At 43.2% G+C, this 17,957-nt stretch overlaps 1 protein-coding gene across 1 annotated transcript in view; it reads left to right on the top strand.

The window, feature by feature from the left end:
* Nucleotides 1-17,957, top strand: part of Efcab6 (EF-hand calcium binding domain 6) — a 170,281-nt gene that overhangs the window by 44,756 nt on the left and 107,568 nt on the right. The window contains exon 6 of the mRNA XM_051189518.1: nucleotides 4,097-4,209. Coding sequence (XP_051045475.1) covers nucleotides 4,097-4,209 — 113 coding nt within the window. The remainder of the gene's footprint in view (nucleotides 1-4,096; nucleotides 4,210-17,957) is intronic.

Here is a 17,957-nt window from a genome sequence, read left to right as displayed (position 1 = left end):
CGGGAATGCTTGGACCATTCAGGCTGCTCTCAAAGCACCATCCCTTTATTGTTTCTGCAGAGACTAAGAGCATGGCTTTGCTCTGGAGTTACAGGCTGCTGTTGTGAGGTGTCACTGTGGCTTTTGACACACCTCCTAAAGAAGGTCAGGGATGCAGGCAGTAGAGGGACTTTCCCCAGAGCAAGGTGTCACAGAGGGCATGTGACTGCAGCTCAGCTGGGGCTCACAACCAGAGCCTTAAGAAGAAAATAGATTCCACTCTTGAATATGCTCTTCTTTCTTCCTCTTTATAACCTACCTCAGAATATAAAAGGCATAATAGATGTTTTAATTTTTACATCCTTTCTGGCTGGGAAAGTGTCCAGAATAAGATCCAAACAAAACAAATTAAATAATTTTGTGCATGCAATTACAGAGCGGAGGAAGCCCTCTTCTAAAACAGGCCGTCAGAAACAAAGCAGGCTTTTATTTGACAATAAACCTTGTGTTTGGCACTGCAGTCTCCAACCTAGTAAATCTATAAAAAAAGTTACTGTCTGTTTCCCCATCTCTTAAGTATTGAATAATAAAGAACTCCACAAATTTTTTATTCGAGATTGCTTTAAAGCCTCAGAAACAATGCTATTTTCTCAGCACAGCCCAAACAATGTCCCACAATAGAATTGGTTCCTGCAGACCCACACAGACACTCAAAGGAGCTGGCTTCTGCAGGGGTTATCGTGCCTTCCTTCTTGAGGCCCCACAAGACACTGTCACCTGTGGCTGCTTTGGTATTGACTTCACCCTCTGCAGTTTGGAGCAGGATGCACAATGTGTTTTTAATAGTTCAGTCTAGCAGCTTTCTTCTGTTTAGGGTCTGCAATAGGTTTGGTAGGGATGGGCTAGGCTCTGAAGTCAAAGCTGTGCTTGACATTCCCTGATTCTGGAACACCAAGATGTTTCCAGGATTCAGTTTTCTGTTAAAGAAATGGGTGTTGAGTGGGCTGGGATGGCAGAATGCTTACCTTGCTAGCATGAGGACCTGAGCTTGATCCCCAGAAACCACATCAAAGAAAAGAAAAACAGTAGGACGTAGTGGCATGTGCTTGTAAACCCAGGGTTTGCAAGGTAGAAACAGGTGGATCTCTGGTGTTCACAGGCTAGCCAGCTCTGCCTCCTTGATGAGTCCCAGGCCTATGAGAGAACTATTTCAACCAACAAAACAAAACAACAAAGACAAGTGGATGGCACATGAGGATCAATAGCCAAGGAAGTTGTCCTCTGGTGTCACCATACATACCCAACCACATTCACCAGCATGTTTGTGCACGCATACACTCACAATGAAAGCATATGAGCACACACATATGTGCATGCACACATGTGGAAAATGGAATAAACACCGAGAAACACACCGCACAACATGGGAATGAAGACATGATATAATGTGGCATGCCTGTGATATGCTTGCATGTGACAGGTGCTCATCTCACTGGACAGTTTCACAATATTGATGACCCAGGATATGGTTACAACTTGTAGACAGTTGTTGTCTGCCCACAGAACACCTCTCAGCCTATACATAACCCAAGGTCAGAGATGAACTTACCACCAGGTTCATCAGCGCCAACCAGCACCATCTAGCATCCCACATGCTGATCTTCTTTTCCTGGATCACTCCATCCCATGTTCCATCTTTCCCCAGGCCCAAGCATTTGAATCTAAATTTATGTCAAGTCATTGATGAGCAGCCCAGTAGTCAAGCAAACCTCAGAAGGCTGGCCTGAGCCAGGATTGCCCCCAAGGGGCTTTCCCACATGGTGATGCTGGAAAGGCCCATAGGCTCACTGGGATCCCTTTCTCCCTCAATTCAGCCTCCAGTGAGCCCCACCTGCCTGCTGCTTTCTGCAGGCTGTGTATCCATCCCAGCCTTGACACCTGGAATCTGAGTCCCTGGGTCTTAAGAACAGTTTCATTGAAGTTCTTTCTTTGAAAACCTTTAGAATTGTTTATTGTATGTTTATGTTCACACATGTATACATGCATGTGTGTGCACATGCACAGGAAAGCCAGAGGTCAGCCATGCCATTCCTTGGGAGCTGACCAACTTGCGTTCTGACTAGGGTAGATGGATTACCCAGTGAGCTCTGAGGACTCTCCTCCCCAGCTCTGGCATTATAGTATGTACCACTGCACCCAGCTGGTATTTTGTTTGTTTGTTTTTTAAAGATGGGTTCTAGGGATCAAACTCTTGTTCTCATCTTGCACAGCAAACATTTCACAGACTGAGCCACCTCCCTGGCCCTGTGTAAAGCCCTTGCCTTTCTGTTCAGTGCCAGACTTCTTCATCCCTATGATCTTTTCTCCAGGGTGCACTACTGTGGGCTTCCATCTGTCCTCTGTGTGCATGCAAGTTTCTGAGCATAGGATTCCAGAGCCTTAGCCCAAGCTAGCATTCTCCTGTGAGCAGACCCTGGCTGCTGGGCTGCTGCACATGGAGGTCTCCAGTGCTGGGTGAGCCGCTCACCATGCTTCCCCTGCCTTGCTAGAACAGTGTGCTGGCCATCAGCCTTGCGGGACTTAGAAAGACACTGGCAGGTATTGCTTCCCGGGTCTCAAGCTTCTGGGCTGTTTTCACAGGATCAGGGCTCAGAGTCTGTTTAGAAAGTTCCTTAGTTAACATCTGGCAGCCATCTTTTCTCTGGATAAGTTTTCCTATCAGGACAATAGGAAGCGTCATCAAAGTGGGGAGAGAGGTACAAGGGGGGAACAGATACAGATATATGGCACTCTCTGCTCAATCTGGAAACCAGAAAATAACAAATACTTTAAGTATTAATTACTAAATTTTGAGGAAAGCATGAAACTAGGTAATTATAGAAACCAACACATATGGGGAGAATATAACCAAACATTTAAAAACTGTGAATTTTTTAGAAATGTAGTAACCCAGAAATCATCTAAAAAATGTTTATCACACACAGATTTGAATAATAGCAAACACATTAAAAACCAGAGCATCCTATTTATCTCAGTGTATTTTAGAGATAGACAGGTGTTTTGCATGTTTTTCAATTTTCTTGTTCTAAGCTGGGTGTGATAGTCCCATACCTATAACTCCAGAACTTGGAGGTCAAGGCTAGAGCATAGCAAATTCAAGGCCAGTCTGAGCTGTCTGAAAACAAGCAGAAAAAGTCTTTTTATATGTAAACACCGTAAATGCCCCAGGAACAGTTGGACTCCCTGGCCATTTGCTGATTGGAGGCCATGTGTCTCTGTGGGATGAGGTTTCTGTTTCCTGAGGTGATAGGCTTCTGTCAGTTAAAACAATGATCTGCTTGCATCCCCCCACCCCTCACACTCTGGTTACAGCAATGTGATTCTCGCTGGCTCACTGTCCAGATCCCTGTCTCTATACTTTCTACAGAAAGCTAGTGTTGTTTCTGTTGTCCAGTGAAAAGGTGGCCTCCTGGGCCTAGGATCTGGTGTCCTCCCTTCTTCTGGTGTAAGAAGTATGTCTGGGGCATTCCCAAGTTCCCAAGAAGGGGCCTAGTTATTCTGTCTCATTCTCTCTCTGTGCCCTTCTACAAGGTGATGAAGTGTTTCTTCAAGAGTCTGCATTTTTGGTCTGTAGGTGTGTATATGCATTGGAGACTAAAGGACAGCCTTGGATGTTGCCCTCAGGGATTGCCTGCCTCTTTTTTTTTTTTTTCCCATTTTGTTTCATTGTTGTTTTTGTTTTCTTGAGACAGGGCCTCTCACTGGCCCCAAGGAGGACAAACTGGCTGGCCAGTGTCTGGAGGAGTCTGCCTACTTTCGCCTCCCCATCACTGGGATAGCAGAGACACTCCCATGCTGGTCTGTTTCATGTAGGTTCTGTGAATGGGACTCTGGTCCTTGCATTAGCACAGCAGTGCTGTATGGACTGAGCCATCTCCCCAGTCCCAAACATCTGTATTTAAGAATTGCAACAACAGTATTTCCCATGGTCTTCTTGCTAGAGCTGTGTCAGGAAAACACTACAGTCCTGTACCCAACCAGTAGGAAGCAGATCTTGTAATAAGCACGCATCTGTCCATACTTGTGGCTCTGGCTTCAGCGAACATCTGTATTGCAGGTTCTTGAAACAGTACAATATCAATGGCTCTTCCATGGTGGACTTCAATGCTTTCCTGAAGAACCTCAGCGTAAGCAATGACTTGAACTTCAGATACTTACTGTCCAGTCCAGGTAAGAACTTCCCACACTCATCACTAAGGGTTTTAATGTTTCTTTTCTTATCTAAGGAAATAGAGCCCAGTATGGCAAAATGCATCCACTACAGAGATACCCATGGTATCATTATTTAAAAGAATAATGTGAGGGCTGGATAAAAGAAAAGGGCTGGGGATGAGCAGTGATTAATGGCACATACTGCTCTTACAGAGAATCCAAATTTTGTTCTCAGAACCCATGTCAGGGGCCTCATATCAGCCTGTAACTCCTGCTCCAAAGGACCTGGTACTCTCTTCTGGTTTCTGTGAGCATCTGTTCTCACATGGGCACCTGCACACACACACACACACACACACACACACACACACACACACACAAAGAGAGAGAGAGAGGAACGAAGGGAGTCACAGGACCCACCCAGCAGCATGTGCATCTGGGAAATGTGTGTGGAGTTGAGCACACACTGAACTCACAGGCTGTCCTTACCTGAGGCCCTCTGGGTGTCGTTTGTTCCTCTTTCTGCTGCTTTTGAACTTCAAAGAATTTAGATGGTGAAGCCTGCTTCGTAAATGAGGAAGAACTTAGATCTTTGGATGCATGCCTTTGAAGTGGAAGCTTTCCTGTGACAGTCTTTATCTTAGCCTCAGTAACATGGGGCCTGGAGCTGTCCAACTGGTGGAGGTTCTGAACAGAGCTGGGGCCCATTTCTTTGAGGAGAATGTTTGAGGCTCATAACTGGACACTCAGGTCACTTGGTCATTCTTCTCCTCAGCCCCCTGACTTAGGGCCACTCCCATGACTGGCTTCTTCAACACCTGTCCTCATTGTACAGTTTTGTCTTATTGCAGCTCTACAAATGCCTTCAGGGCACATCTATGACATCGGATGCTGCCTTCCCAGCAAGCCAAAGAGTGGCTGTTCAGGCTGGCTCTGCTAACCCAGATTGTTGGGAGCAGGTCCCAGGACTCAGCTCTTTGGACACGGGTGCCAGGCATTCTGCTGAGCATGGTTTCGTCATCACTTTTCATTCCCTGTAGCCCTTACTGGACAAGTGCAAACAAGCCAAAGGCTGAAGTAAGCCACCACAACAATGCCACCACTCAGAAGCAAGCATTGGGTCCTGGACAGCTGCTCTTCCAGAGGACCCAGGTTCAATTCCCGGCACCCACATGGCAGCTCACAACTGTCTGTACTACCTGTTCCAGAGGATCTGATATCCACAGACATACATGCAGGCAAAACACCAATGTACATAAAGTAAAAATAAACAAATTATTAAATAAAGAAGCAAGCACTGGCATCCTCGCCCTGGCATCTTCCCATGCACTGGATAGAAATGAGTGATGGCAGGGGGTGCTTGCAAAGATTAGCTCACAGACCATTTTACAAGAATGTACTGTCACTTGGGGGGTGGGGTATCAGCAGGATAGGAACTATGAAGAAACTCGAGGAAGCAGGGTTTCCATCATGGCTGGATTAATAACTGAGAATAAGTTTCTCTTTCAGAAGGCTCCCAACTCTGATGCCTGGCCGTGTCTGTGAGGTCCAAGGCGTGCGTGCTTCCCCTTCTTGGTGACAGTTGGATTTTTTCAGCTGTCTATAGAACTTTGTAGCAAGTTTTAGCGGCAGAGCAGGGCATGCCTCATCACTGAGCCTTCCACAGCAATTTTCTAGAACAAAGTACATTTTCTACTGTAAGCTCAATTGTTCAAGGTTGTTGTTATTGCTGCTGCTTTTAGTGTTTGATATATTTTTAATATGTCTTGCAATTTCCAGGTTTAGGGCATGAGGGGTACAAGTGATCCTTACGTTGGACAGTCTCTGCATTCTCTTACGAGCGTATCTCCAGTTTTTCTGCTGCTGTTTCCCATGGCCATCCTATGCCTTCACCTGTAGTCTGGCTCTTGGCATGGCCCAGCTTATCCCTGATGCTTCTAACTGGCCTATCTGTTCTCCTGGGGTGTGTGGAATCACTTTCTGCCTCATTTTTAGGTTCTACCCTCATGTCGCCACGCCCTTGTTTTATTGATTTATGTTCTCGTCAGATCACTATAAAACACTTCATGTCTTGTAGGTGTGACCCTGGTCTTTCCCATGCCATGCTGCTCTCTCTGCTGTCTCCTCTCTCAGTAGTGTTTGCACTGCTTGCAAGGAACGAGAATACGTTGAATGTGGTTTTTTTTTTTTATTTATTTTATACAACCAAGTCCATTTAAATGAAAACAAACATTTATAGACAATATTTGGGAATCTGGGCGTTGTTCTTTCCAAACTACTTCCTGCTGGTAAGGGGCCCTGTCATGGAGGATTCGAAGAAGATGCAGAAATCCTGGCTGTAGTCTGTAAGGCTGCTTTGTCCAGCTGTTTTGAATGTAGGATCACCTGGTACTCTGTTTCAGGTGGTCTGGCTTGATCAAACCACATTAGTCTGGAAGGAATCCACAGCTTTTTATTTTCTGTGGAAACAAAAATAGAAATCCTTTTCCCCAGTAACTTGTCCTTGAACTTAAATTTTGGAGTCAAAGCATTTTTTTTTAATTTAATTTATTATTTTACATGTCAATCCCAGTTCCCTTTCCCTCCCTCCCTCCCTGCCTTCCTCCCTCCCTCCCTCCCTTTTACTCTCTCTGCCCTCTCACATGCACTCTAACCACCCTCCCATCCCATCCCCCACCCCAATTCCATATGTAGGGCAATGCCATCCAGTTGGGGTCATGTAGATCTGACAGGTCATGTGAAGTAGGGACTAGGGCTTCTCTCCTGTCTCTAGGTTAAGGCAGTTATCCCTCCATGGGGGATGTGTTCGCAAGGTCCTTTTGTGTACCAGGGATACATCCTGGCTCTACTGTCTGAGGTCCCTTAGACTGCTCAGTCCTTCTGGCTGAGACCCATATTCAGGGGACCCTGAGTCAGTCCCATGATGGCTTCCCAGCTATCAGTCTGGTAGCCCGTTAGCTCCTCCTTGTTCAGGTAAGCTGTTTCTATGTGTTTCTGCCACCTGGTCTTGTCCTCTCCATCTGCATCTGGGTTCTAGTTCAACTCAGTGTTTATGTATGGGTGTTTGCTCCTGTTTCCAACAGGCATTAGATGAGGGCTCCATAGATAAGTTAGTTGTTGATCTCACTATCCGGGAAGGGCATTTATGGTAGCCTTTCCACGGAAGCTCAAATTGTTAGTTGGTGGCAGTCTTGTAGTTTTCTAGACCTTTCTTCGTGTTCAGTTTTATCTTCAAACCAATATTGGCTCCCTCTTTTATGTTCTCTCTCTCTCTCTCTCTCTCCCTCTCTCTCTCTCTCTCCTGTCTTCTATTCCTAACTGGGCTCAATCTTCCTGGTCGCACGTGTTTTCCTTTCCTCCCCCTCATTTTCTCCTACTTCTCTTTCCATTCGCTGCCCCCCACTTCCCCTGTGCTCTGGGGGACTTGTCCCTTCCTGGTTCTGTGAGGGACTTTATATGATCTCTTAGAATACACCTTGTATCCTAGTTCCTCTGGTGGTGTGAATTTTAGGCTGGTGATCCTTTGATCTAGGTCTAAAATCCATACATGAGAGAGAGTATATACTATGTTCCTCTTTTTGTGACTGGGTTACCTCATTCAGAATAGTTTCTTCAAGTGCCATCCATTTGCCTGCGAATTTCAAGATACCATTTTTTTTTTCTACAGAGTAGTATTCCATTGTGTAGATGTGCCACATCTTCATTATCCATTCTTCAATTGAGGGACATCTAGGTTGCTTCCAGGTTCTTGCTATCACAAATAGTGCCGCTATGAACATAGGTGAACAGATGTCTTTGTTGCATGGATGTGGATCATTTGGGTATATGCCTAAGAGGGGGATTGCCAGGTCCTGTGGTAAACTAATTCCCATTTTCCTGAGGAACCGCCATACTGATCTCCAAAATGGCTGTATGAGTTTGCACTCCCACCAGCAGTGGAGAAGTGTTTCCCTTTCTCCACATCCTCTCCAACATGAGTCATCATTGGTGTTTCTAATTTTAGCCATTCTGGCAGGAGTAAGATGGTATCTCAAAGTTGTTTTGATTTGTATTTCCCTGATAGCTAAGGATGTGGAGCACTTTCTTAAGTGTCTTTCAGCCTTTTTGATTTCCTCTATTGAGAATTCTTTCTTCAGTTCTGTACCCCATTTTTTGATAGGGTTATTTGGTGTTGTGTTGACTAGTTTCTTGAGTTCTTTGTATATTTGGGAGATCAGCCCTTTGTCGCATATAGGATTGGTGAAAATCTTTTCCCAGTCTGTGGGCTGCCGTTTGGTCTTGTCAACTGTGTCCTTTGCCTTACAGAAGCTTCTAAGTTTGAAGAGGTCCCATTTATTAATTGTTTCTCTCAGTGTCTGTGCCCCTGGAGTTATGTTCAGGAAGCGTTCTCCTATACCAATTTGTTCAAGGGTATCTCCTACTTTCTCTTCTAAGATGTTCAATGTGGCTGGATTGATGTTGAGGTCTTTGATCCATGTGGACTTGAGTTTGTGCATGGCGACAGACATGGGTCTATCTGCAGTCTTCTACACATCCTCATCCAATTGTGCCAGCACCATTGTTGAAGATGCTGTCTTCTCCCCATTGCATAATTTTAGCTGTTTTGTCAAAAATCAGGTGTTCATAGGAATATCAATTCCATTGGTCTACTTGTCTATTTTTGTGCCAATACCAGGCTGTTTTCAGAACCGCTCTGTAGTAGAGCTTAAAGTCAGGAATGGTAATGCCTCCTGAAATTCTTTTATTGTATAGGGTTGTTTTGGCTATCCTGGGTCTTTTGTTTTTCCATATAAAGTTGATTATTATCCTTTCAAGGTCAGTGAAGAATTGTGGTGGGATTTTAATGGGGATTGCATTGAATCTGTAGATTGCTTTTGGCAAGATTGCCATTTTTACTATGTTTATCCTACCTATCCAAGAGCATGGAAGATCTTTCCATTTTCTGGTATCTTCTTTAATTTCTTTCTTGAGAGCCACAAAGTTCTTATTATATAGGTCTTTTACTTGTTTGGTAAGTGTTACACCAAGATACTTTATGTTGCTTGTGGCTATTGTAAAGGGTCTCTGTCTCTTTGTCGTCTGAAAAAAGTAGGGCTACTGATTTTTTTTGAGTTTATCTTGTATCCTGCTAGTTTGCTGAAGGTGTTTATCAGCTGTAGGAGTTCCCTGGTAGAGTTTATTGGGTCACTTATGTAAACTCTTATATCATCTGCAAATAGAGACAGTTTGACTTCTTCCTTTCCAATTTGGATCCCCTTGATCTCCTTTTGTTGCCTTATAGCATTAGCTAGAACTTCTAGTACGATATTGAAGAGATATGGAGAGAGAAGGCAGCCTGTCTTGTTCCTGATTTTAGAGGAATTGGCTTAAGTTTCTCTCCATTCATTTTGATGTTGGCAGTTGGTTTGCTGTATATTGCTCTTATTATGTTTAGGTGTGTTCCTGTTATTCCTGATCTCTCCAAGACCTTTATCATGAAAGGGTGTTGAATTTTGTCGAAGGCTTTTTCAGCATCTAGGGAGATGATCATATGGTTTTTCTTTTTCAGTTTGTTTATATGGTGGATCACATTGATAGATTTTTGTATGTTAAACCATCCCTGCATTCCAGGGATGAAGTCTACTTGGTCATGGTGGATGATTTCTCTGATATATTCTTGAATTCGGTTTGCCGGTATTTTATTGAGTATTTTTGCATTGATGTTCATCAGGGATATTGGTCTGTAGTTTTCTTTCTCAGTTGTGTCTTTCTGTGGCTTGGGTACCAAGGTTATTGTGGCCTCATAAAAAGAGTTTGGCAATGAAACTTTTTGTGGAACAGTTTGAGGAGTGGTGGTATTACTTCTTCCTTGAATGTCTGGTAGAATTCTACACTGAATCCATCTGGCCCTGAACTTCTTTTGGTTGGAAGGCTTTCGATGACTGCTTCTATTTCATTGTGGGTTATAGGTCTATTTAATTTGTTTGTCTGTTCTTGATTTAATTTTGGTAAGTGACAGTTATCCAGAAATTTGTCCATTTCCTTTGAATTTTCAATTTTTGTGGAATACAGATTTTCAAAGTATGACCTGAAAATTGTCTGGATTTCCTCTGTGTCCATTGTTATGTTCCCCTTTTCATTTCTGATTTTGTTAATTTGCATGTTCTCTCTCTGCTTTTTCATTTGTCTATTTTGTTGATTTTCTTAAAAAAAAAAAAAAAAAAAAACAACTCTTTGTTGCATTGATTTTTTTGTATTGTTTTCCTGGTTTCTATTTTGTTGATTTCAGCCCTCAAGTTGATTATTTCTTGGCGTCTACTCCTATGAGGTGAGTTCGCTTCTCTCTGTTCTAAGGCTTTCAGTTGTGCAGTTAATTCTCTTATGTGACTATCCTCTGTTTTCTTCATATGGGCACTTAGTGCAATGAACTTCCATTGTAGCACTGCTTTCAATGTGTCCCATAAGTTCGGGTATGTTGTGTCCTCATTCTCATTGAATATTAGAAAGTCCTTAATTTCTTTCTTTATTTCTTCTTTGACCCAGGTGTGGTGCAATTGCACATTGTTCAGTTTCCATGAGTTTGCAGGTTTTCTGCTATTTGTGTTGTTGAATTCCAATTTTAAAGCATGGTGGTCTGATAAGATACAGGGGACTATTTCTATCCTCATGTATCTGTTGAGGTTTGTTATGGCACCTAGTATGTGGTCGATTTTAGAGAAGGTTCCATGTGGAGCAGAGAAGAAGGTATATTCTTTTGTCTTTGAATGGAATGCTCTATAGATGTTTGTTAACCCAAGTTGAGACATAACGTCTTTTAATTCTTTTGTTTCTTTGTTGAGTTTCTGATTTGTGGTCCTGTCTAGTGTTGTGGGTGGTGTATTAAAGTCTCCCATTAAAGTGTGTGAGGTTTTATATGAGCTTTGAGTTTTAGTAGCATTTCTTTTACAAATGTGGGTGCCTTTTATTAGGGGCATAGATGTTCAGAACTGAGACTTTGTGTTGATGGATTTATCCTGCGATGAATACGAAATGACCGTCTTCATCTCTTTTGATTAATTTTGGTTTGAAGTCTAACTTGCTAGATATTAGGATAGCCACGCCTGCTTGCTTCTTGGTTCCATTTGATTGGAAGATCTTTTTTCAACCCTTTACCCTGAAGTAATGCCTATCTTTGAAGCTTAGATGTGTTTCTTGCATGCAGCAGAAGGATGGATTCTGTCTTCGTATCCATTCTGTTAGCCTGTGTCTTTTTATAGGTGAGTTAAGACCATTAATGTTGAGGGTGAGTAAGGACCATTGATTGTTGATGCTTGTTTGATTTAGATTTGTTGTTGGCAGTGGTATTGTAAATATATTTGTTCTGCTTTATCCTTGGTTTCTGGTGTAGTTGGATTATCTGTTGCCTACATTTTTGTGGGCGTAGTTACCTTCCTTGGGTTGGAGTTTTCCTTCCAGTACTTTCTGTAGGGCTGGATTTGTAGATATGTATTGGGAAAATCTGGTTTTGTCATTAAATATCTTGTTTTCTCCATCTAAAGTGATTGAGAGTTTTGCTGGATATAGTAGCCTAGGCTGGCATCTGTGTTCTCTTAATACTTGTAGAACATCTATCTAGGACCTTCTGGCCTTGAGGGTTTCCATGGAGAAGTCAGGTGTAATTTTGATAGGTCTGCTTTTATATGTTATCTGTCCTTTTTCCTTCACTGCTCTTAATATTCTTTCTTTATTCTGTATGCTAGGTGTTTTGATTATTATATGTTGAGGGGTCTTTTTTCTTTGGTCTGGTCTATTTGGGGTTCGGTATGCTTCTTGTACTTTCATGGGCATGTCCTTCTTCAGATTTGGAAAGTTTTCCTTGATGATTTTGTTGACTATGTTTTTGGCATCTTTGAACTGGGCTTCCTCACCTTCCTCTATGCCTATTATTTTTAGGTTTTTCCTTTTCACGGTGTCCCACATTTCCTGGATGTTTTGTGTTAAGGATTTGTTGGATTTATGATTTTCTTTGGTTGATGAATCTATTTCTTCTAGTTTATATTCTGCGCCTGAGATTCTCTCTTCGATCTCTTGAATTTTGTTGGTTATGCTTGCGTCTGTAGTTCCCGATTTTTTGCCCAGTTTTTCTATTTCCAGCATTCCTTTGGTTTGTGTTGCCTTTATTTTCTCTATTTCAGTTTTCAAGTCTTGAACCGTTTCCTTCACCTGCTTAATTGTTTTTTCTTGACTTTCTGTACTTTCTTTACTTTCCTTAAGGAATTTGTTCATTTCTTCCAGTGTTTTGTTTGTTTTTTCCTCCATTTCTTTAAGGGATTTTCTCAAATCTTCTTTGAGGGCCTCTATCATTTTTATGATGGTAATTTTTAAGTCGTTTCCTTCTGCTTCCTCTGCTTTGTTGTTGTGTTCTGTTCTAGTTGGTGTAGATTCCCTAGATTCTGGTGGTGTCATGCTTGTCTTTCTGTTGTTAGGTGTTTTCTTGTATTGCCGTCTTCCCATAGCTTCTTCCAGTAGGTGTTGGTAGGTTCTCCCCCTCTCTCTATGGTACTTCCCCGGTGGGCCTATGTGGGTCAGAGATTAAATATCTGTAGCTCTGGGTGGTCCAAGCTCTATAGGAGGTCTCTCTGCAGACAGGGACCCAGGGATGGGGTCAGGGCTGAGGTCCAGTAAAAGATGCCTCTAGCCAATGGCTCTAGCCAATGCCTGGCAGAAGAGGACTGAGCTGAAACTTGGGAAGTTTCTGCATGATAGTGGAATCTCACTGGAAACTGGCACTCTCCAGCTGAGGCCCTTTCTTTACCAGAGGCCCTGCTTTGGGGGTCAAGGGAACTCAGAGTGGACCCGCTGCAAGGGGCCCGGGACTCCAACAGAGGACTGGAGGTGGGGTCAGAGACCAAGCAGGTGGAAATTACGGGTGGTCCCATGTGGATAGGCAGGTCTCCTTTGTTCAGAGTTGCTCCTAGAAGTCTCCAAAGTCGGGTGGACTGTTGGTTCCACCCTCTGTCCCAGTGCTCAACCAGAGCGGCAGGACAGTGGGCAGGGTAGGGCACAGGGTAGGAGGGGCAGCCTTATGGTGGGGATGGGTGGGGGTGTATCAGAGCTCCAAGGGTGCTCTCGATGGGAACAGGACATAGAGCAGCGGCATCAGGGGCCAACCCAGGGAGTTCGGGGGGGGGGGGGGAGGCGAGTTGAATGTGTTTTATTCCACTCTACTTAATGTTGCTAATGTATTCCTTACTTATTTGTGCTTGTTCTGGGGTTCCTTTTATACACCTTCATTAGTCAGAATCTGCATTTAGCTAGCATGAGCTGAGGCAGGGAGCATACTCAGAACATTGTTTTGGCTTCTATCCCACTGAGGTAGTCTCAAACACTGTTTAGAAATTCAAAGACTCTTAAAGTGCTCTAAAGCTAGTTGATTTTGAACCTAGTCAAGTTGATTAAGTCTCATAAGTATATACCTTGTCACACTGACACCCAATCACTATGCTTTTAAATCATAATATTCCACCCTAGCCTCAAAAGACCAGGGCCATCTCATAATGCAAGCCATTATTCGTTCAGTTCAACTTCACAAGTCCTCCTAATCTTCAACATCCCTGACATTGCTCAGAAGCCTGTCTCAGGCCACTGAGATGGATCATTCTGTAAAAGTGTCTGCTGCAAGCTTGACGATCTAGTTCAGTCTCTAGGACCCACATGGTAGAGAGAACATTCTCTCTCTCTCTCTCTCTCTCTCTCTCTCTCTCTCTCTCCCTCTCTCTCTCTCTCTCTCTCTCACACACACACACACATACAGATTGACACACACACCCTCTGACACATACTGACAGACACATACACATGTACACACACTCACAGAAACACACTCTCGTCAACACACTCTCATATACAATTTATCACACTCTTACACACTCACATGTAAACAACCCCCTCACAGACACACACACACAGAAACATATACACTCCCTCTCTTGCACGCACATACAGACACACACTTTTTCTCTTTCACACACACTTTCTGTCTCTCACACATGAAGACAAAATAAATGAATAAAATGTAATTTAGAATTTTCTAAAAGACCATCAAAAGCCTAAAGTTTCCTCTGAGACTCAAGATTTCTAACTGTAAAGTAAATACGTTACATACTTCTGATATACCTAGAGTAAACTTCCCATTCTGAAGGGTAGAATGGAGAAGTAACAAGCCAAGAATGGTTATAGCAAGACCCAAACCCAGCAAGGCAAACACTGGGCCTTACAACTCCATGTCCAGCATCTGAGTCTTGTGGTGTTATTATCTGGATTCCAATGAGCATAGATTTCCCTGCCCCACCAGTAGCAATCACCTCTCTCTTGGGCCAGGTTGGTCCTAATGCTGCAACTGTGACTTAGGCATCACTTTCACAGTGTGTGATGAATCCAACTCTGCCACACATCGTCTGGCCTCAACAGCTTTCTGGAATTTTGATGCAACCCTCCCAGACTTGGTAACTCTTTACATTTTGCAAATCTCCAAACCCAGCATAGTTGACAACACTTCCAAGTTCTGTGCCAGCTCCAGATGTAGTCTAGACCATTCTGCCACAGCACAGTGAGCTCTGTGAGCCTTGAAGCCAAACCCAGGACAACACTGCTCCTACAAATTGTTTTGGGGCAGGAAACCCCTTCAGCTGGGCAGTCTAGGCTCAGTGTATATCCTTTAAAATGAATTTACAAGTTGGACACTAATGAGTGGGTCTCTGCTGACAAAGTCCATTTTCCTGGTGCAGAGTGAAGGCCTTTCCTTAATTGTACTGGCTTCCTTAGTTAAGGACAGCTGCTTTCTTTGTATCCCTCCACCATCAGCTTTATCCACAGATTCCTGCTCCCCCTGTAGTTCTTACTGTGGGCCTGGGTGAGAGTAGGGAGCAGTAACCATGCCACAGCCTAATGTGCTCTTAAAATCTCTTCTGCCAACCCAATTAGTGCATTACTCTTAATTCAGCCTCATTCAGATTGCCAGGATTTGGGTACTCTCTCTCTCTCTCTCTCTCTCTCTCTCTCTCTCTTTCTCTCTCTCCTCCCTCTCTCTTCCACCCCCCTCTCTTGCTCTCTCTCCCTCTCTCTTCCATCCTCCCTCCCTCTCTTCCATCCTCCCCCCCCCCCCCCGTGTGTGTGTTTGCCAGAATGTAACACAAGTGGCCTCTTTCCAACTGCTGTTGAGCCCTTTCGGTCCCCTCTGAATCCTTGTGGACACAGTGTCTACTGTCTATAACGCTGTTCAGATTCTGATCTTCAAATGCTTGCTAGAATGGCCTACTGAGCTCCACTTACAGCTCTAGAGCATCTCAGGCCAATAGTTCCAAACATCTACATTCACATGGACAGTTCCCAAAGGCATGTTTATGACAGCAATGGCCCCACCAAATTTCCCTGTGTGACTTAGGGATGGTTAGTCTTATTTGAGTCCTGATTTGAGGGGATTTGGGGGAGGCATGAAAATAGAGGCAGGAGGCAGCTGGTCACATTGTGTCCATTGACAGAAAGCAGAGAGAGAAGAATGCTAGTGTTCAGCTAGTGTTATTTCTCCTTTCTGTTCAGTATGAGGAAATCTAGTCTATGGGTTGGTACCCACATTACAAGTGGGTCTTTCTCCTTCAGTTAAACCTTTCTGGAATTTTCCTCACAGACAAACCCAGAGGTTTGTCTCTTATCCAAAGCCATCCAAGCTGACAAAGAAAATTGAGACTAGTTTAAACCCCAAACATAAACACCTATGTTACAAGCTGTTTTCCTGCCAGCCTTGTCCCACAGCCACACCAGCCCCAAATAACACACAGAGACACTGTATTAGATATAAAGCTGTTGGCTTGTTACTAGCATTGCTTATTGGCTAGCTCTGTCTTAAATATTAACCCATTTTTATTAATCTAAGTATTTCCATTGGTCTTGGCTTACCAGAGAGAGGGTTGGGACCTCTGCTCTTTTGTTTCTACATGTTGAATCTCCTACTCCCTACTCCCAAATCTTCCTTGTCTCCTAGTCCCGCCTATCTTACTCTCCTATTGGCCAACAGTGCTTTATTCATTAACCAATAAGAGAAACATATTTACAGAATGACATCTCCCATCACACCTGCGATTGATGTCCTGAGTATATCATGTCCTTTTTCACTGTGAAGATTTCAGTCATTTTTGTTTCAGGGTGCTTTCTTGAATTGTCATTTTTAGTATTTTTTCTATTCCGTTGCTTGCTTCTGTTTTCAGTTACTCATATTACATGTGTCTTAGACCTTTTTTATGTCTTCTTTTATAAAGCTTGCTTTTTCAGATGTCCGCCTGCCTCTCCCCCTCCCTCCTTCCCTTCCTCTCTCAGTTCTTCCTCCCCTGTTCTTCTCCCCACTGCCCATCCTTCTTACTTTGTATAGTCTTTATTATTTTACTCTCACTGCTGTTTTTATTTGCTCTGTGTTCCTTTCAGTTTAATTGTCATATTTTTGGTGATTTATGTATTTTCTACTCTTCTCATTTCTTTGACAAAATATTTACAAGAAGCTACTTTATGGAGAAAGATCTGTGTTGGGCTGGACCTCAGGGAGCACAATCCAATAGGAAAGAGAGGTTTGTTGGGCTGCTGCCTGCTCACACCTCAGTGGATCAGGCAGTAGAAGGGGTGTGGGGCTTAAGTGGCTTCCTTTTTTCACAAAGACTTAACTATCACCTTTATTGGTAGATAATCAATAGCTGTTTATGTCTAATATGGGTGATACTTTGATGTGGTGTGGAATGATTACTACAGTCAAGTTAATTAATACATCTGTGATCTTACACTGACCCTTTTGGTATGTGGTGGCAACACTTATTATCTGGGCCTCAGCAAATCTCACGGTGAGGTTAGTGGCTAATAGTACAGTGTTTTTTGTCCTAGGAGTGGTTTTCACTTCTACTTTGCACCCAAGCTCCTATTGCCACTAAAGGCTCTTCCTAGTCTTCAGTTACTCAGAAGTTTCTCACTAGTTGATCCACAGATTAAACCTACTGATAATCTACCAGGAGCCACACAAATATATCCATGAACTCACTGGATGTGTGGCAATCCCATGATAAATACCACTCCCCCCCCCTTATTTTTGCTAGTGAGAAAATAGTAGTTCAGGCTGTGTAGCTAGGGAGTGCAGGGCCAACAGTCACAGGCAGGTGGGGTGTTTGTTGAGCAGTCTGTCCTGTGTGTTCAAGGTCATAGCTACTAAAGGTTTAGGGACTCCCACTGGGAAAAACATCCTGAGACACCCTGTCCCCACTCTGTTACCCTAAGCTACCAGTACTTCACCAATATATCCATTTGCATGTTTTAAATGTTTACTTTTGTAATTAAAAATGATACTCGTAATTCTTTTCCTAAAATAATTTTCACTTATTTTTGGACAATTTTATGCACATATACAACATATTTCACATATGCCCACCCCATTCGCCTCTCTTAAGCCCCTCCTACTGCTAGAGCCTTTCTCCTATGTATGTGTCTGTTTTAATTTTTTTTTTAAAGTAGCTCATTTAGTTTAATAAGGCTTGCTTGCACGGGTCCCACTTAATTCTTCACACCCAGCACTGGATGAGCTGTGAACTTCCATTGCAAATTGTGATTGATGGGATGGAATTTGCTAGAACATGCTCATTTGTTGATAAAAACAGCAGTTCGTGGATTCAGGGTTGTCCTTGAGTTCAAGCAATTGCTACCTTTGATTTTTCTGAATAAAAGGCAACAGTTTCTATTAATTTTGGCTACATTGCCATCCATAGTTGCCTTGCATG

Source organism: Phodopus roborovskii, unplaced genomic scaffold, assembly GCF_943737965.1.
Source record: "Phodopus roborovskii unplaced genomic scaffold, PHOROB, whole genome shotgun sequence".
NCBI classification, from domain to species: domain Eukaryota; kingdom Metazoa; phylum Chordata; class Mammalia; order Rodentia; family Cricetidae; genus Phodopus; species Phodopus roborovskii.
This window is presented reverse-complemented; position numbering and strand designations above follow the sequence as displayed.